General features: G+C 52.1%; 7 protein-coding genes across 7 annotated transcripts; 5 read left to right on the forward strand and 2 right to left on the reverse strand.

Annotated features, from left to right (window-relative positions):
• Positions 1-646: 646 nt before the first annotated feature.
• Positions 647-2,673, reverse strand: CC77DRAFT_1018362 (phosphoglycerate mutase-like protein). Its single transcript, XM_018524603.1, has 4 exons — positions 2,483-2,673; positions 2,374-2,427; positions 1,033-2,317; positions 647-978 (listed from the first exon to the last, which is right to left on the reverse strand). Exons 1-4 carry the CDS (start codon positions 2,619-2,621, stop codon positions 786-788), a joined length of 1,671 nt encoding a protein of 556 aa, XP_018387746.1. The 5' UTR covers positions 2,622-2,673; the 3' UTR covers positions 647-785.
• A 931-nt stretch (positions 2,674-3,604) lies between these two features.
• CC77DRAFT_1048411 (Pkinase-domain-containing protein) lies at positions 3,605-5,821 on the reverse strand (the record flags this gene model as incomplete). The annotated part of the gene is made up of 3 exons (XM_018527533.1): positions 3,605-5,455; positions 5,499-5,734; positions 5,785-5,821. The coding sequence occupies 3 exons, from the start codon at positions 5,819-5,821 to the stop codon at positions 3,605-3,607; spliced, it is 2,124 nt and encodes a 707-aa protein (XP_018387747.1).
• Positions 5,822-6,683: 862 nt separating this feature from the next.
• On the forward strand, positions 6,684-9,167 carry CC77DRAFT_1018363 (hypothetical protein). The gene has a single exon (XM_018524604.1). The coding sequence runs from the start codon at positions 7,180-7,182 to the stop codon at positions 9,004-9,006; it is 1,827 nt and encodes a 608-aa protein (XP_018387748.1). The 5' UTR covers positions 6,684-7,179; the 3' UTR covers positions 9,007-9,167.
• Positions 9,168-9,347: 180 nt separating this feature from the next.
• Positions 9,348-10,423, forward strand: CC77DRAFT_1048413 (mitochondrial import inner membrane translocase, subunit Tim17/22). The gene is made up of 2 exons (XM_018527534.1): positions 9,348-9,624; positions 9,674-10,423. The coding sequence occupies exons 1-2, from the start codon at positions 9,430-9,432 to the stop codon at positions 10,205-10,207; spliced, it is 729 nt and encodes a 242-aa protein (XP_018387749.1). The 5' UTR covers positions 9,348-9,429; the 3' UTR covers positions 10,208-10,423.
• Positions 10,424-10,490: 67 nt separating this feature from the next.
• CC77DRAFT_1018365 (hypothetical protein) lies at positions 10,491-12,747 on the forward strand. Its single transcript, XM_018524605.1, has one exon. The coding sequence runs from the start codon at positions 10,733-10,735 to the stop codon at positions 12,569-12,571; it is 1,839 nt and encodes a 612-aa protein (XP_018387750.1). The 5' UTR covers positions 10,491-10,732; the 3' UTR covers positions 12,572-12,747.
• An 845-nt stretch (positions 12,748-13,592) lies between these two features.
• On the forward strand, positions 13,593-15,600 carry CC77DRAFT_1029468 (terpenoid synthase; the record flags this gene model as incomplete). The annotated part of the gene is made up of 6 exons (XM_018526516.1): positions 13,593-13,679; positions 14,325-14,597; positions 14,648-14,852; positions 14,904-14,980; positions 15,046-15,479; positions 15,528-15,600. The coding sequence occupies 6 exons, from the start codon at positions 13,593-13,595 to the stop codon at positions 15,598-15,600; spliced, it is 1,149 nt and encodes a 382-aa protein (XP_018387751.1).
• Positions 15,601-16,557: 957 nt separating this feature from the next.
• On the forward strand, positions 16,558-18,144 carry CC77DRAFT_1006894 (hypothetical protein; the record flags this gene model as incomplete). The annotated part of the gene is made up of 6 exons (XM_018523447.1): positions 16,558-16,740; positions 16,857-16,952; positions 17,007-17,136; positions 17,342-17,455; positions 17,487-17,642; positions 17,687-18,144. The coding sequence occupies 6 exons, from the start codon at positions 16,558-16,560 to the stop codon at positions 18,142-18,144; spliced, it is 1,137 nt and encodes a 378-aa protein (XP_018387752.1).
• Between the last annotated feature and the right edge of the window lie 813 nt (positions 18,145-18,957).

Here is an 18,957-nt window from a genome sequence, read left to right on the forward strand (position 1 = left end):
GTCGTGATTAATTCGATACTCGCTATCAATCTGGATCTGACAAGCGATCTGAAGCTGGGTTATGCGTAGTGGCTGAAAAGCACACTGTACTTAACAGGTCCTTCTCTGCTGGCAACTTGCCCAATCTCAACATTCCGCATCCCATCACATTTCCGAAAGCAGCAAAAATGCTTCATGACTTGGTTTAAACCCCGTTATAACGTCTCATCATGTGCTAATCCTTCAGAAACTGTTCTTCATCTTCCTACTCCTTACTTTTCTCCTCACTCTCCGCCACGATATCTGATAATCCGCTTCTATGACTCGTCTTCCTCTTACCCAGTGGAGAGAACGATCCTATCATATCCGTATGACTATTTTGTGCGGGGCGCAAGGAGCAGCCGAAGATTTATTTGGAGTTCTAGGCACTAACTTAGGTATCGACTTAGGTACTGGAGAACTGTACCAGAATCTTGCAGAAACACGACACCCGAATGCGTGAAGTCGCTAATATCTAGCTTAGCCGGAGGCACCTAATGCCTTGCACAAAAGGAGAACGCAGGTGATTAAGAGCTGAACCACTTCCAAAGTTGCGGACAAACCATACACGAAAAGCGTGAAGAACAGCTCATGATAATTGGCATGGCCGCGCAGTTACCCCTCTATAGCTGTGCACGCCGTAGCAACTAGCGAGTGAATCCTCAATGAGGATAGAGCGCGAATGACAATTCCATCAAGTTTCGTTGCATTATATTGCATTATCATTTTCTTCTGATTCTAGAGCTGCTTTTGCTTCCCGATATGATCTAAGACCTTGGTGCCCTGCCATTATAATCCTGTCCAGGAGCGGCTGTATAGTTTGCAAAACAATCATAATCAAAGTCGATCTCAGCACTGCGTTTCTGCAAAACTTCGACTACATTGTCGAACGAACAGAGACCGTTGGGATTAGCTGGGCAGCCCGGGTATGATTCGTCGATTGGAACGACAGCGTCATTGCTGAGCACTACCGTCAGTTGCGCATCAAACTCGAAGAGGAAGGAAGATACGTACACAATAAAGCGGATCTGCTTAGATGGTTGCATAGCTGGGCAAGAAAGCACTTGTGTAGTAAAATGCGTCGCGAATGGTACCAGTTTGCTGGCTACAAAACTGTTTTGGCCTTGATTGCCTTGAGGATTTAATGGTGGACCTTTGAACAGAGCTGTCAGGTTGAAAGCGGTGAGCGTATCAAGGACTACCACTTCGTGGGTGGCGTCTGCGTAGATGGACTGGTTAAGCGGAAAGTATGTTGAGGAGTTGTCGAATGTCTCATTCAATGCCGAGTTGGGCCCAGGATATTGATGAGTGAAGCGCGCGATAAACTCGTCAAGAAAGCCTTTGCCTTGCGCTGCCGAGACAGGTGAACCAGGGCCGTTGTTGTAATAGAACGAGAGGTCAAAATAGTACTCGTAATTCAAGAAGTCTTCTTCGTTAAACAGATTGCAGAAAGCGGAGTAGCCGAGAGCGTGTGTCTCGTATGAGCAAAGCTGAAGCATAGCGATGGCATCAGTGGAGGTAAAGTTAATGCCGCTAGCCTGCGACTGGAGACGAGCGATAGTGGCATTGAAAGCGTTGTTCGCGAATTGTGCCGCGACACGGCTGCCGATGCTTCCTCGTGTGGCAATGTTCGAGTTGTTGCAGATTTCGTAGGGTGCACCAGAGTTGTTGACACCTTGAGTCTCGACGAGCAATTCAATGCTGACTTCGTCCATGTACTCAGGCACGCCAAAGAAGCCGGCAGCGAAGTTCTCCGCAGTCTTCACCATACGATCTTGAGACTGTGTTCGGAAGACCGGGATAGTACCAGCTTCTGTGAAGTTGTTGAGCAAATGACCATACAACTCACGGTACTCGACACCTAGTAGGAAGTTCATGCTGCGGCCAGATGGCGTGAGAAGCTCTGCGCCCAACTTGTACGTCCAGTCGCTTAGGAAGGAAAGCTCTCCAGAGACAGCAAGGCCAGTCTTCGTAGCATTCGCAATCTTTTGGGCAAAGGTCGCAGGCGCTGCACCACTAGTTGGGTACCGAGCGCCATGACGGTAAAGAAGATGCATTTGCGTGATGTCGCAACCATCAGGAATCAGAGGACTAGCATCAGGAAGACCATAGTCTGCACTTCGAACAGAATACCAGGGACTCAAGTTGCCCCAGTACTTTGTGATGTCAAAGTTTGGCGACTGTGAACCACTGCCATGCGGCTGAGGCTTGATGAGTGGGTACGAAGACGCATCGCCATCATTGTAGGGATATGACGGCGCTGTCTGAATGGCATTAGGCTCGGCTCCTGTTGGTGTTGCTGACGGAGATCCAGATTAGTCTGGAACAAAACATCCAGGAGGGTACGCGACTCACGTCCAGGGAAGCCGACTACAGACTCGGGCGGGAAGAGTTGAGAGTTGACCTCGGCTACGCAACCAAGCCATCAGCACTCCGCTTTCTGCGCAATTCCATCCAAACTTACTGCCGGCAGGAGGATACACATCCGCACTGCTTGCACCTGCATTTTCAGCAGCGGATATGGTGGTCGTCGGCGCAGCTCTAGCGCTTGCAATGAGTGCAAGCAGTGCACCCTTGTGGGCGGTGTTTATCGCGAATTGCATCTTAGTGTTCGCAGCAATGCCCAAAGAAGTATACCAAGAAGACCAAGCAATGATAAGCCTTGATGCCCAGCAATGTGGGAGCGCCAGAGGCCCATTTTATATTCTCAAGGTCTTGCACCCGCGGGGAACTGCGTTAGACTTCTGCATATCGCTACCGAGGAAATACACGCGGCTCATAACAAGCGTCGCGTGGCCAATGGGATCCGGGCTTGTGAACACATGCGTCGCCCAATACTTCGGCAGCAAGGATGTCACCGCTTCGATGACAGCGCTGACGTCTACGGGACCCGGAAACCAGGGCGTACAGGTACCAGATGTGGTAAGTACAGGTTCATCTGGGAAAGCTGTGCAGCTCGTGATTGCTGGTCTGCAACGGACTACCCCCCGATCGACAAGGGTCTATCTCTGTGCCGTACGCCGGCGTTCCTAGTACCTGGAAGCAATGAGCATTCCACAAGCAGACCACGTTGGCAGGTTAGGTTCCGTCGCCAATAGCCTTCAGCAGCAAAGTACCAGGGCAGAAAGATTGAGGTGCAAGCATGCGAGAAGAAGTCACTCTAATCGATTGCCGCGAACGTCAGACAATACACTCAATTCGTCACGACACGCAAGTCATTATACTTTGTTCTCTCGTTAACAAGAGACGTTGGTATCGTCATTACATATCCATAAACTATTTATACACACACGACCTTCAGGTATCCTTCCCTATTAGACCTGAGAGACCGCGAAACGCCAGTGTCAGTGCGAATGCAACGCAGAGATGCAGCAGATTAGCACTGTCTAGAATGACTGATGTGAAGACCCCAGCAACGACCCGCAACCACCATATCGTCAGTCATTAGTATGTGACCCACAAACGCCGATTTCAAACTTGCGAACCCGACCATAACTCAGAATCCAACGCGAGAGCAGCAAGGCAAAAGGAACATGCAAAAAAAAGAAACACTCACGCCAACGTCTGTCCAACCAGACGAGAAAGATTATGCGATAGGCCACCGAGTGCGCAGGCCTTGTGTCCATTGCCCATAAAGAATGTCAGCTAGCAACCCTTGTTGCTCCATACCAGGCTCGACATAGCCAGGTAGCTTCTTCTCATCGAAATAACCGTGACCGTCGGCACCGAAGCCCTTCTCGCCAACTACAAATGCGCTTTGACGGCGCTTATGTGACTTTAGGTGAGGGTTGTTCTTCGCCATCACCAGCTTAGGCCCCTTCAACGGAGAGCCTGAATTGGCGATGGGTGTGTTGTTCCGCGTCGGTGTTGATATCGGTGTGTGGTCGTACTCTTCCGAAGATTTACTGACGGTTGAAGTGGCCGCACTTGTAGTACTAGACCGGATACGTGTTGTGCCAGTGCCATGGACAGTTGTGCCGCCCAAACTAGTGTCACTAGTCTTGGTGTTGTGCTTCAACGGTGATTGCACAGCTGAGACTTCGATGCCGAGAGCGTACGCAAGCTTGGTGTCATTCTTGAGACGGTCGACCATGGCTTTCAATAGCATGAACTCCCCGTGGGGATCGACCTCGTCAAGATGCTGCCAGGCTTGCGCAACACGTCCGATAGCGTCCCGTTGATGAGGCGATGCTGTATCGGCATGTGCCTCCTGGAAAACCGAATCTAGGACCTTGCTGTACGCTCGGCGACCGTATAGAGCATCCTTCGTGATAGGCATATGACCATCGGGAGCAGGCGGTTCGTTCTCGTTGTTCATATCCAGTGGATGATTAGATGTCGGAGGTGATGGACGGAAGGTTCGTGCTTCGGGATTTGGTTGGAAAGACTGATTGTTCTGAGCTACTGGTGGAGGATTTGAGCGGAGTGCTGCACGGCGCTCGTCCGAGGAGACACGTTTGAAATGCCGTACAGTCGAGGGCGAGTTTCCGAATGTCATGTCAACGCCTAGGGGCGACTTGTTGAAGTTGCTGACGCGACGAGCGGTGGGCGTATCGCCTGAAGGAACACGGAAAGCCGTGGCTTGGGAAGATCGTCGAGAAGACGGCCGTCGGCGTGCTGGAAGTGGTGAATCAGTAATGTCGCCCAAAGGTGCTGCATTGAGATCCATTCGTTGCATCACACTCTCAACCTCTTCATTACCAGAGGAGGGTATACGGGCCAGTTTGCGACGTTGTTTCATAGTTTGCCGTGCCTGAACAGTACCCCGCTTAACAGTGTCGAAGTCCCAATCGTCTTCCTCAGCTCTAGGGGAAAGATCAACCATGGTCTCTTCGTAGTACTTGGGGTGCGATGCCGCTTGCTGTTCCCTTTGGGCGTCGAACATCTGCTTGCGCTCGACCAGCTCACGCAGTGCCTCCACCTTGCCCGCACGCTGGACAAATCGATGTTTGAGGAGCTCCTTGGCGGTCGCACGTCGGTCCGGGTCCTTGATGAGGCATTGGGCAATGAAGTCTTTGAAGTCTTTGCTCCACTCGTCGCCCTCTAGTCTTGGTGCTGGGTTCTTCGGGATAGTAAAGAGCACCTTCATGGGATGTGATCCAGCATGTGGTGGTGCGCCCTCTGCCAACTCCATAGCGGTGATACCGAGTGACCAGATATCGGCCCTGAAATCATAGCCAGCCTCTTGGATAACCTCTGGTGCCATCCAGAACGGTGTGCCGACAAACGTCATGCGTTGCGATTTGATGTTTGTGAGTTGTGCGGCGACACCGAAGTCAGCGAGCTTGACTTTGCCCTGGTCTGTGAGTAGTACGTTGGCGGCCTTGATGTCCCGATGAATCTTGCCGGTGGAATGTAGGTAGTCTAGTCCAAGCAGGAGTTCTCGGCAAGTGATGGCGATGTGGGCTTCGCTGAAAGTTCCTGGTGCCAACTGCAACTGTTAGTTCGTGAAGTTCATGTCCATCTGTGAGTCTGCATACCAAGTCTGCGGCCGATCCTCCGCCCAGATATTCCATGACTATCCATAACTTTACGCCCTTGACAAAGCTGGTCTTGTATTCGGTGATGTACGGGCTGTGGCATGTGCTCAACAGTGAAATCTCGGCCTGGATGTCGGCCAGCTCCTCGCTGCTGTCCTCGAGGTCGATGTGCTTGATAGCGACCGTCTCGCCGGTAGTACGGTCAATGGCCTTGAACACCTTTCCAAAGCTCCCACCTGGACATGTCAGTAAACGTGAACCCAATTGGGGGCAATCCACAACGTACTGCCCAGCTCCTCCATGACTTGGTAGTTTTCGGCCATGGCGGGCGATTGTGATATCGCTGAGTGGAAGCGCAATGGCTTGGGAATTTCGGTAGGTGGTCGGCGGTCAGGCGAAGATGGACGAAAGCGTGTTTCAGCGTAGGGCTACTGGGATAGAAATAAGAATTGTTCGTGGTGCTGGGCTGCTCAATGGCGTCGCCGTTGTGGTGTATATCAGAGTATCGCGCAGGGTCCAGCCCTATCATCGCCGAGGCAACGAGAATGATCATCAACAAACGCACAACCCCGCCGCCACCTGGGAATTGGCGAGATTGGTATGACGTCGCCAGGTATCAATGCTGCAGAAGAACAACAGAGACTGAGGATGGATACCCAAGATAGCACACCAGTCTTGGGAGTCATGTCGCTCGGCTTTCAAGCCTTACAAACCAGTTTGCCGTCCCCATAGCTGGAGCATTCCAATTCCATCGCTCACCAAAGTTGCCCTGCATAAGATCCACACTGCGGGTAACATGCAGCAGCGGATACTACAGTCATCAGTCGAATCACCAATTGGATCTATCGTCGTTGTGGTGGCGCATCACCTGCGCCTGCTCTTCCCGCCGGGGTTTACTTTTGCGGTTGCTGAGGGAAACACGAGCTAACGGCATCGTGCTACAAGGCACTCCAGGCATTCCCAAACCTACCATCCCACTCACCGCTAGGCTCAACTGCGGAAAGCCCTAATAGCGTGAAACAGGCCGTTCGGACAACGCACTCGTACCCGTTGCGGTAATTTGGGGAGAAGGCCGTGGATGGACTTCCATGTTGACCGACTGTCAAAGCGAAGCGCACCATGTTTTCCGCTTCTGTTCCCCTCAGCAACCGTAGATTCAATGCTTAGTATGAGATGACCACGAACCCGCCTTTGACCGGAACACCCAAGGCGCGTCCCCAGCTAGCTCTGAAGTTGTTGCTACATGGATCATCTTTTGAGGTGTCAACTTGCGTGGCCTGACCCCCTCATTTCCGCAACATCGCGCGTCGTCTCGGAAAATATGGGACTCAGCATCCACGAACGTGTTTGACAGCAGCAACCTGCACGTGTGGTGACAGGTGCCTTGAAGTACTTGAATGAGTAACGAAAGGGCGATGGTAAAAAGACAGGGCAAACGTCAACCTCAGCAGACGGATGTTCGTTCACCGTCTCCACACATCCTCTCCGTAACCAAACTAGCCGCGCAAGCAGTCCCTTGGAACATGCAGCCAGGAGATGGGTTCCTGAATTGGGTTGTTGATGGCCTGAGCACTGTGCGCGTGAGCGACCTGCTGCACAAAGACTACGGGTTCGGCTGCAGGAATCTCTAGATACTCGTTACTGCTTTGAACTGTGGCATGCTTTCTTCAATGTCTTTGGTATGAGTTCTTGCGCCACTGGCCCAACGCTCTTCAGGTCTTGGTTCTCGTGGTTTAGAGGGTCTCTCCTCCTCCGATTGGTCGGCCTACCCACAGCGCTTCTAGCCCTTTATCTCGAAGTCTACGGCAGCTCCCCAGCCGCCGCCTCGCTTATTCTTCACCGACTCGCTCGCCGCGCTCGTCTCTCAACCATTCTCTGTGCTCTCAAGGAGGGACAGTATACGAGCAATTCCATCTTCTACCTTGGAGGAGCAGACTCCATGGACAGAGCACAGACACCGACAACCCTGCATGACAAAGGGGCGGACCCGTCATCCCAGTCGACATTAATATCTCCCGACGCCCCCAACTCGAACACTTCTTTTCAACCCTCACCAACCAAGACGATGCCGTCGCATTCTCGATCCAAGACGGTCGACATCGTTGGCCAAGGCAAACGCCTATCGCTGCAGTTCCCTATTCAGCCAAGCGCAAGCATCAGTTCCCCGACTTCGTCGACACGATCGCGCCCGCAATCATGGATGAATGGAGCAACGTCTGTGCATTCACCAGAGCCTGAGGATGCCACCTCCGAGACAAACATCATGGCGGTTCTTGCTGCTCAAGAGCGCTATGTGCTCGAACTGAAGGAAGAGCTGACAAAAGCCGAGGCGGATTTGAACATGCTCAAGACACATTGGGCCCATCACGAAGCTAACAAGCGTCGCAACGAGGTGCGCAAGGTTGCTGCGCTGCAACCACTGGACACGTCGCTTGCCAATACTCCAGCGGGCCAATATGAGGACGACGGTTCAAACCTGTGGATGCAGAAAGAGATGGAGCGTAGAAGGGCCCTGCTGAACCCCACCAAGACGTCTCAAAGAAAGGTCTTTAGCGGTTCGCGACATCTACGAACGCTATCCCTGCTTTCCCCCGATCGTCTCCAGTCGCCGTCATTCCCCCAGCCACTCGATTTACAGGATGACCACTCTGCCGACTCTCGACCACAGCTCCCTACGAGGGCTTCCACTTCGTCAGATATCACACGACAAGTTGTCAACGCTGGTGAACACGACCGGTATGACATGGGTGGCATGCCAACGATACAGCGTGAACAGCTCATCCGCGCCGGCACACAGATGGCGGCAGACTTCAAGAAGGGGCTGTTTACATTTATGGAGGATATCCGACAAGCAACTGTGGGCGATGAGGCTGTCAACACGGCAGAAGGTAACCCCGGCATGACAAGTGTCAAGAGCCTTTCAAAGTCTGGCCGAAAATCGTCCGACGGTCGCCCAGCCCTTAGTCGGTCCGCCAGCTCGAAGAAAAACACCCAACAGCTAGGATCCATCGGCGACGACTTCTGGAAGGAGATGGGTCTAAGCGAGCCCAAGACCACTACGGTCAACAAGAAGACGCACGCTCTCAAGAACACAACTACCCCGCAAAAACAGATTCGCAAGGTTGCATCAGAAGAGGATTGGGACAACTGGGACACACCAAACGAGTCACTCCTCGTCGATTTGGGAGACTCCAAGGACAGCTCAGACGAATCGGATGCGCAGACATCGCCGGTTTCTGGTCCAGGTAGCTCGCGAACAAGTACCAGCACCAGGTACCACTCGAGGCGTCACGACTCCAAAGCATCATCGCTTACCTCGATTACCCAAGAAGACATGACTCCTCGAGACCAGAAGCGCAGCTCCATTCCTTGGCCTGATATGACCAAAGTGTCGCCGAGCAACTTGAAGCGTACCGCATCGCATCTGATGAGGGAATGGGAGAAGCAACTCACGCCACCTCCGGAGTCGAGGACTGAGGACTACTCGCACGGCGATTTTATGAACTGAACGTTTGATACGGTAGTTGCTTTTAGCGATTTAGCATTATGACGCAACGCCATTAACAGCATTGTCTAATTCAGTATTGCAGAACTTGTTGAAGAGGTGGCTTGAAGTGTGGAAAAGTTCTAGAGATAGCATGGCGTCGGCGTAATGGCATATTCTTGGACCTAGCTTCGGGTAGACATGTACCGTCGTTAGAAGCATAATGAGAAACCGAATACTCTTTACCGCATCCAGCAAGCAACTTGATTAGATTGTACGTGATTGTGCTCGAGCGGGTGCCAAGCCCCACATGTGCGGCATGTTCCGTCCTCCGCTCCAACTCCGCAAAAGTTCCAGGCAGCGGCGGCGCATCGCACCGCCTTCGCAACAGCATTGCTCCTGTGCCACATCCGCTTTCCAACGCAGTGGTGATCAACTATCTCCAACATGTCTTTTCCAGGAGGAATAGGAGGGGTTGGCGCATTGCCAGCCGCCATGAACCCTAATGCTGGCATGAGCGAGCAGGAGCAGCAGATGGTGAAAGCCATGCAAATGGGCATGGAGTCTTGCATTGGCAAGACGGTAATGGCAGGCGTCATGGGTGGTGGTTTGGGTGCTATGTTTGGACTCTTTATGGCCTCGGTATGTATTGGAACGATTGCATTAGAGCAGACATGACTGACATGGCCAGATGCGATACGATACCCCAATGTCACAACCCCTCGCTGTCAATACACCGGCTTCTAAGCCTGCCACCGCAGTCTCCGGCACAACACCAACAGCAGGCGTCAAGCCATCAACCATAGCTACAAGCAACGTCAACTCCGCTTCCGCAGCTACCCTCACCACAGCGCCCTCTGCGTCCGCCACCGCTACCCTCCCAAATCCAACCGTTACCGGAGTCGTCGATGTCAAAGACCTTCCACTCCGCCAGCAACTACGAGCTGGTCTGCGCGACATGTATCGATCCTCTATTTCCAGTGGACGCAACTTCGCTAAAGTGGGCGCCATATTTTCAGGCACTGAATGCGCCATCGAGGGCCTACGAGCCAAGAACGACTTGTACAACGGAGTGGCTGGGGGCTGTTTGACAGGTGGAATACTAGCCAGAAATGCCGGGCCACAGGCTGTGGCTGTGGGATGTGCAGGTTTCGCAGTCTTTAGTGCGGCGATTGATGCGTACATGCGTATGCCAGAAGACGAGAGGAGCAAACCTATCGCTTAAGTCTTCGCCTTGAAACGAATCTCGAGCATCACGACAAAGAGCTAGGACGGCGTTGATGTAATTCATGTATGTGTACTGTATACCACAAGCGACGTGAGGATGGGCTCGCAACTTCAGCATTGGGCGGCGTTTGAATGAAACATTTCATGAACATCTCACAACTTTTACTGAGGGCGAGTCAGAATTACCACGTAGCAATCGAGGCCATGACTACAGATGTATAGTGCATGCAGATTGACTTGATAGTCAATCGACAGTCGTAGTTGGCTCCCGCAGCGTTCCCGTTGCTGTCTCTGGTGGAACCAGCCAATCAAAATTCGCGAGGGGTTTCACGACAAAAAAGTTGCGCCCCACCGCCACCAGCGTGAAATCTTCCACCACGCCAGCGGCACGGCCTAGTCACATATTAACGATCAAAAATTCGTACCATATCGTGGCATCAAACTGTCTCGATATCCCGCCCACCTAGGACAAGCAGACGAATTTCCACAACTAGGCTGCGATTGCTGCCCAGATTACAGCATAATGGCGACACCTAGTGCAACTCAGCAGAAACCAATCCACTCGCTCATTCTAGATACTGGTCCCTTGATCAAGAATACCGTCTCGATATCTACAATTATCAACGCTGCCGAGGAACTTTGGACCACCCCTGCCATTCTCTCTGAGATCCGCGATGAAGCGACACGATCACGTGTGCAGACAACGCTGATTCCTTTTCTGAAAATCAGGAACCCTAGTCCAGCAAGCTACGATGCGGTTATTGCGTTCAGTAAAAAGACGGGTGATCATGCAGTTCTGAGTAGACAGGATTTGGGTATCTTAGCTCTGGCTTATGAGGTGCACTGTGAAAGGAACGGTGGAAACTGGGGTTTAAGAGAGGTACCGAAGGGAGAAATCAAGAGAAGGCCCGAGGAAATCGAAAGGGAGAACGAGGAAAAGGCGCAAAGAGAGGGCTCTTCAAGTTCCACAAAGAAGCGCAAGAATAGGCGAAGGGCGGGCAAATTAGCCAGCAATGCTGCCGAAGATGCAGCTGAAGAAGCGACAGAGGGCGGCCAGATTGACGCCGAATCTGCCGAGCCAGAGGCGGAAGATGAGGGTTGGGAACAGCCTACAGGCAAGCGGGCAGCGAAGGCCAGAGCGCCCAAGTCCACCAAATTCAACTTCAAGCCTGCCGAGGAGGTCGAAAACAACCCAGAACAGGCAAACCGATCGGAAGAGCAACCCGAATCAGTCGAGATAGACGAAGAAGACGGCGGTGTAAAAGTTACCCAAGAGCAGGTTGAGGAACAGATACATGAGCAGGTCGTTGCACAGGTTCAAGACCAAGTCCACGAACAAGTGCAAGACCAAGTTCAAGAGCAGCTCGACAAGCAGGTTCAGGGGGAGCTCGATCCTCATGCTGTAGAGCAAGTTGAGGAGAAACTCGAAGAGCAGGTCCAAGAACAAATTCAGGAGCAACTTCGAGAACAGGCTGGTGACCAAGGGCCGATCGAACAGTCAGCGACAGTCGAGGTACCCACCACCAACATCCACATCGAACAGGAAGCAGAGCTTTCACTCGCTTCTGAGCAACCTGGGAATGAGCAGCAGTCAGGCCAAGAGGTCAGCCCAGATGAGCCAAACCTTGAGCGAGACATGGAGGATCTCTCGATCTCTCATGGTGCTACTCAACAACCCACGCCCCCAACAACCGATGACTCTGCTGCGGACTCAGATTCAGATGGTGACTGGATAACCCCTCAGAATCTCACCGAGCACCAAGCCAAAGACGGTGTCATGCAGCCCCAGATCCACATAGCCGCCAATCGCCAACTGGATGTAGCAACCATGACTATCGATTTTGCGATGCAAAACGTGCTACTCCAGATGAATCTCCAACTCCTCTCAACAAACATGCAGCGGATCAAAAACGTCAACACAAAGGTGCTCCGCTGCCACGCATGCTTCAACATCGTAAAGCAGATGGACAAGCAATTCTGTCCCCGCTGCGGTCAAGCAACCCTGCAGCGTGTGACCTGCTCCACAAACGCGGCCGGAGAGTTTAAGATCCACCTGGCCAAGAACTACCAATACAACAAGCGAGGCGACAAATACAGTATCCCTAAGCCCATTGCTGGTACTGCGAACACCAAGTGGAGTCATGGTCAGGGCGGAGGCAAGGGTGGCTGGGGCAGGGATCTTATCCTGGCGGAGGACCAGAAGGAATACACAAGGCGTACAGAGGAAGATAAGCGGACTAGAACAAGGGATCTCATGGACGAGAACTATCTGCCGGGCATCTTGACAGGTGATCGGGGTAGGGCTGGTGGCAGAGTCAAGGTGGGTGCGGGCAAGAACGTCAATTCAAAGAAGAGGGCTTAGACCGCTGATGTGAGCGGCCTGAATCGAAGGTAGCTGAGGGTGTATAGGCACTGGCATAAGTGGATTTGGACGATTTGAGGTGGTGCATGGGAGGATCGGGTTGTCCAATTCTTTGGGATTGGGGGCGCAATGGAATATGGCGAATGGTGTTGGGCCTCGATTGATGGATCGCCGGAATTCATGTCTCAGATAGACGAACGATATGCTAAAAGTTCATATTTACTACTTCCACATGCCGCACCTGTTTTCCTTGATCTCGTTCAACTGTAGATCAACCCACGTCTAATCACCTTACGAAAGAATTACTCACCGAACTTGCTTGATCCTTCTCCTTTTCACCGCAACTTTGTATGTTCGAAGCATCTTCAAAGATATCACAGTGCATGCATCCACATGTCGCCATCCAACGAGTCATATACTAGCTTTATACTGGCCTATCTTCTTAGTTGCCAGACCACATTCCTGCCCCTGTAACCATGCCACTTAACAAATTTCCGTAAAACATCGGTGGAGGTAAGATATCTTGCCGATCCTTGGTCTTCTATGTAAGGGTTGAATCTCTACGCACGGGCGCTTGTATGTTGGTATCGATTGAGCAAGTTCTACGCATCATGTCAGTTTTCGCAGTAGCCTGCGAACTGTTCAACTGATCGCGCGGCTCGATACGTGGCTCCTTTCAGGCGCGGGCAAGTGCTGCAAGCTGCAAAGCAATTTTTCCAACTCGACACTTTACACCTATATTCCAAGCTTCATCCGTTTTAAATGCCCCAAGTGGCAGGTCGTAGGCTACCAGGTTGTGATTCAATCAATCTCAATGACAGGATGCCTCCATAGCCTGCTATCGGGTTTGTGGAAAACAATAGTATTGTATGGTATCCCGGCTTGCATGGCCGGAGTTGCTCAAAAGTGGCTCAGCAGCGACAAAGTGGCGTAAACCCACTCAGCTCCTTATGATCTCGCAAAGGTCACATGCATTGGTTTGGTGTAGAATCAGCTCGTAGTCAGCGATGATATTCCCATGATGGCTGTGATATGTTTCCAGACCCAACCTCAAGCTGATGGCGGCATACGAGTTCAGGCGACCGGTATATATCTCGTTAGACCAGTAGTATGTCGTCATCCGGAGGTGCACGCTTTCGTGTTTCCCAACCGTAGAAACGTGGCGTATAGTGACAGCCGAATTCGTGCGACACATAACCCTTACATAGCACTCACGTGGACTGCGCCCGAACGCCTCGCTTACGTCAAATGCATCCAGCTAGAGATATCATGATTGGCTCTGGATAACCCTGGCAATGCAACTGCGGCTCGGTCTTCGAGGCAATGGACGTATGTTGGCAGTGCGGTGTGAAAGGGCGCGTCAAGTGGATGATGGGGCGCCTCGAGATCCTGAACGTAGAAGAACTACGATACCGAGAGGCCGATCACGTGGATAGCATGGTCCAGAAACCTAAAAGGAGCTTCGTGCTCTCCATCGCATCGTAAAAGCCGTAATTAACTTGATTGTGCTGTCTGGAGTATACCGTGGTAGTCTCTTGTTGTTGCCATGACGATTCTTAGTATCCTCAGCTCTTGGACGTCGCTTCCTATATCATATCTGAGAACTGTATGTTTTCTTGTATCGTTCCTCCTTGTTATCTCTGTGAACATAGTACTTACCTTATCCCAGCTATCTAGACCTCTATACGCCCCTGAACGGACCGAGAGCCCTAGACAGCTCGTCCCCTCCGCGACCAAGAATGGATCGTCGAAGCCTTGCGACCACCGTACAGAGATCATTGCTCGTCTCCGTGGCCAAGAAATTTACGTTCCGGATGTGTATTACATATATACCGATTGGCTTTCCAAAGTGCATCCTGATGTCCAAGTGTTGAGAGATCATCTAGAAGGATACTTCCAAGAGTTCATCAGCACGGAGAGCCAAAGAAGGAAACAACGCAGAGTAGACAACGGCCTTTGCGTGGGATACTTCTGGACCCATGTTGAGCCAGAGAAGTTCATCGTACTAGGAGAACTTGTAGCTTGGGTAGATTTGTTCCATCATTCCGATAGTTCTTTGCTAATATGAAGCGGTAGTTCTTTTTCTGGGATGATGAAATTGATTGCGGCATTCTCACCGACGACCGCGACAAGACGGAAGCGTACTGTAACGATACACTCAACTTCATCCGATATTGTTTGCAACCAGAACTCGATGGCGAAGTTCCAGCGCCAGGGCGATTGCACAACTGCGGGCCATGGGTCAATATGGGAAAAGCGATGCAGGAAGGGCAATCGAAGGGTACGACCAATTAACATCTGTATCATGTGCATCAGCTAATAGATGTCGCAGAAGCACGCGACCGATTCGCCGAAGCCATTTACGACTTTATTCTTGGCGTTCAAACATCTCAGGCTACATGGGAACAGGTAGGAGTCATTCCTCGACGAAGTGAATGTGAGGCCTGAACTGATTCCCTATGTGCACTTTTTAGGGGATGTCCACCCTAGAGGAATACACGGCGCGTCGCCTAAGAACGGTCGGGACCAACCCTTGCATCGCTGTTATGCAATGGGCCTACAGCCTTACACTGCCTCCATCGGTATGGGACCACGAGGCTTTGTTAGCCATACAACGCGAGGTAGCCATTTCGGACTTCCTCTGGAACGACATCGTAAGCTTACGGAAGGAAACCGATGATGGCGACATTGATTCTGCAATCCCAGTCATGGTCTGGAATGATGGATGCAGTGCACAAGTCGCCGTCGATCGATGTGTGAGGATGGTGGAAGAGAGCTGGGCGAGACTGTTGGACGGAGAGAGGCGACTGCTCAAGGCACATGCTCAGGAGTCTGAGCAGATTAAGCGCGATATCGAGACGCTTGTCGGCGGATGTAAAGATGTATTGGTCGGACATATGGTTTATTCGTGAGTTTCCTGCGATTTGCATAAAGGAGCGTGCTGACGTTATACTAGACTTAAGATTCCGCGTAATATGTCGGCAGCAAGGATGAGCGAGATGGACTGCAGTTTCCGCGTCGTGTTATAGAGTCTGGTTACTGAAGACGTTGTATCGGGCAGGCTGTCTGGTGAGGCATCGCGCTGTGAACAGGAACGACACGATCGATTAAAGTGGAGAGGCTTTCATGGGCGTTCCGTAGTCTATCTACTATTTTTCGTTCCACCCAAAGAGCTTACGGCGCCGTGTATTCGTGATCGAGACAGATTGAATCCTGCCCCAGCCGGAAAGAACAATGATCTGATTCATGACACTCACTGCCAGCGCGAGCTCTTTGACTGCGCTCGGCTTTGAAGCAGCGATACGAGGTTCCACGCTTTGTGAGAGCTATGGCCACTATTGACAGACCAAGAGGCACGAGGGCGTTCGCGTGCTTGTCCTCGACCGCGGCGCTAAGAAGCGCTGGAACTATGCTCTGTTTGGGGGTATGGATGTTTGGAGTACGAATTTCTGGAGTGGAGTGGAGCATCGTGTGTCGTCGTGCGGACCGTTTTCAGGCAAACAATGGGCATGATGCCGGTGAGCCGTGATTGGTCGGATCGCGAGGTCTACATCTTCGACGAGGAGAGAACGTGCCTTTGTCTTAGCTTCCGCAGCCGGTATCAGATCTCAACCCGATTTTAGATTGGACCTCATGCGTTGTTCAGACCCCAACTTCATACTCCTGCCAATGTCTATGAGCAAGCGCAACGCTCCTCTTGATGACTACACTCATAAGCAAGCGTCGTGCTTGACTCGACTGAAGCGCTTCTTCGATGCCCACGCCGCTTACCGACATGCTCCGAAAGCCTGTCCGCCCCCTTTCAACTCGTATACGCTTGTACGCCGGAGTACGGGTGCGCCCACATATGATACCGGGGTCATGCGATGATCGCGATATTGACGGACGACTTCTCGGAGCTGAGCTGTTCAAAGGGCGCCCGATTCGAGAGTCGCCGGAGCTGGTAGCTGGGCTGGAAGCGCGTGGATAATAGATGTCTCGCACCAATGCCCGGTTGGTCCAAGTCCCCGACGATAGTCACCTACCATCGGATGCTGGGAAGCGACATAAGGCTCCTGGATCCCGACCCTCGGGATGAAACCGTCCTGGGCGTGATCTCTCCCGAGCTCAGTCGGCCTTCATCTCGTATTGCACCAGTCTCTTCATCCAAAGTGTTCACAGCGGGACACGTAAGACTGTAGCCGTTGTCGTCCCGCCAGCACTGTCTTGGCATGTAGCTCCAAGCTTGCGCCTATGGCGCCAATAGCGCGTCTTTCCAGATCCTTTTGTCATGATCTAGATCTAGCTCTTGCGACTGGTCTCTGATAGCGGCCTTTGGTTCCTGACCAATCGTGAAAAGTCCTTGGGCTCTCGAGGTCTGAAGGCCTTGTCTGAACTAAAGGTATCTCCGATATTGCTTCCCAGCCGCTGAGCATATCGCTACGGACAAGCTCAGCCGTCGCCTACAAGCAGCATATATCCCCGGACGCACGATCTGCTTGGCTGTGCTGTGCTCATCTTGGCTTGCCCACTGGGTAGCTCCTCGATACTGATTTACGTCGTTGCAGGAACAGTTCCAGGCTACGGTGAGCGTTTCTTTGCTTTGGTAGGGATTCCGTAGTGACTTGTTCTGGATAGAAGCATAAGCATCCAAGGTGACGAGACCACACATACCGAGTGCACGATACAATTTGCCCCTTGCCCGGCGACGGCTGGGTGCTGACTGTTCAGGCGCTCGAGATCTCGGTGCGGGGTTATACTATGAGTGTGCCTTATCTGACCGGCTTCTAGATTCGAAGGGGGCCGCGTGTGCGGCAGTGGGGGATCGATTTGATGGAAAGCGTTCCGTTCGGTGCGAGTACTGGAGGCAACGTGCCCTTCGATTGGGGGCATTGAGCCGTCAAGGTGTGTGCGCATGACTTGCGACTTCACCCAGCGTGCCGCTATATGTCGACCGGTGAGTTCCTGCTCGCAATCTCGCCTGTTTGCGTCGCTGTTGAGCGTGTTATGTCAAATGACAAGGATTGCCGTCCGGTGAAGAAAGGTCTACGATGCACGTCGCAGGAATCTGCTTTGCCTTGCCGCCGTTTAGGTAAGGGTACATCACCGCTGCAGCCGGTTGCTCCATTAGTTCAGCGAACTCGCCAATCGAAAGTCTGCAGAACAGTGTGGAAGAAAGGAAAGAAGGCAAACTTGCAGGTGGCCCTTTAGGTGGCCTTGACGCCGCACGCCTTAGTATGTCAGCCGTGTCCTATGGGTGTCTACTTAAATCTGGCATACCCTTCCTCTCTGGAACTCAAGAAGTCGCAAGATTCACCATATTTCGAAAGAGATTGGAGTCAACTTACAAATACCGCTTCGCAAAGCCGCCGAACGGGCATAAACGATTGGATACGCTTGCCGTTGGTCAACATAATAAGCGCCCATGGAGAAACACAGTGCCCGGACGCCTGCTTATAACCCCTCTTTCTCGCAGAGCCGCATCTCTACAATTGTCGCCTCGACACACATGCATATCTTATCATGGCAATGGTCTGGCCATACAAGAAGAGCAAGGGCAGGCATCACCATTTCTTTACCATTCACAAGCTTGATCAACGGAAAAAGAACGGTGTCTCGATGTCTCCTACAGCATATCACTAATCGGTTACCAAACAAAACACATGCGACCGCAATACATTTTGGGTGGTAACTCTACACAACATTGACACGGTCTTTGCATTGCAGCCATGACATCGACCTGGTCTAAGACTTAGGCAAGCTTCCTGCTCAAACGGTTCGCTAGGTCGCCTTTTGATTGTCTGGCAATAAGTGCCGTGGCGGCAGACGGCACACATACAGGGCGCTTCGCTAGAAGGGATCCACCCTTGATCTCTCTTAGGTTGGCGCTGTGCGACTCCATCCTGTTGGTTCGTCGGTTGGCACCGGCTGTTATGCTGCAGGCGATGGGACATGTTGAGCGCCATCCACGGCCGGTTGGCACCGATGCTTTTTGCTGAGATGCAGCTGACAAAGTTAACAGCTGTCGAGACCCGAGGTTTCCACAATGCTGCCATAGTACAACATGGTCCCGACGTATTATCATCTTCAAGAAGCAACGAGTCTTGATACATAGTCGGCAGAAGTCGCTCGTCCATACCGTCCCTCCGGTGACCCGAGACAGCTATACATCAACACTGATCAGCGGCGAGTAGATGAAACTGCCCACAGCGGGGTAGGGAATACTGGGCTGATAACCTATGGCCTACGTATACGCTTGCTGTAGCCGATGCAGGATCCTGCGCCATGCCTGTTCGAGAGCATCTCTAGCTTATCAGAGGCTGCTCCGAAACTGTTCGACAAGCCCCATCCCGCACTGTTGTCATTTAGGAGCTCGTCGTCTGACCTCTGTGACTGGGATGAGTCGT

This window comes from Alternaria alternata (assembly GCF_001642055.1).
Source record: "Alternaria alternata strain SRC1lrK2f unplaced genomic scaffold CC77scaffold_6, whole genome shotgun sequence".
NCBI classification, from domain to species: domain Eukaryota; kingdom Fungi; phylum Ascomycota; class Dothideomycetes; order Pleosporales; family Pleosporaceae; genus Alternaria; species Alternaria alternata.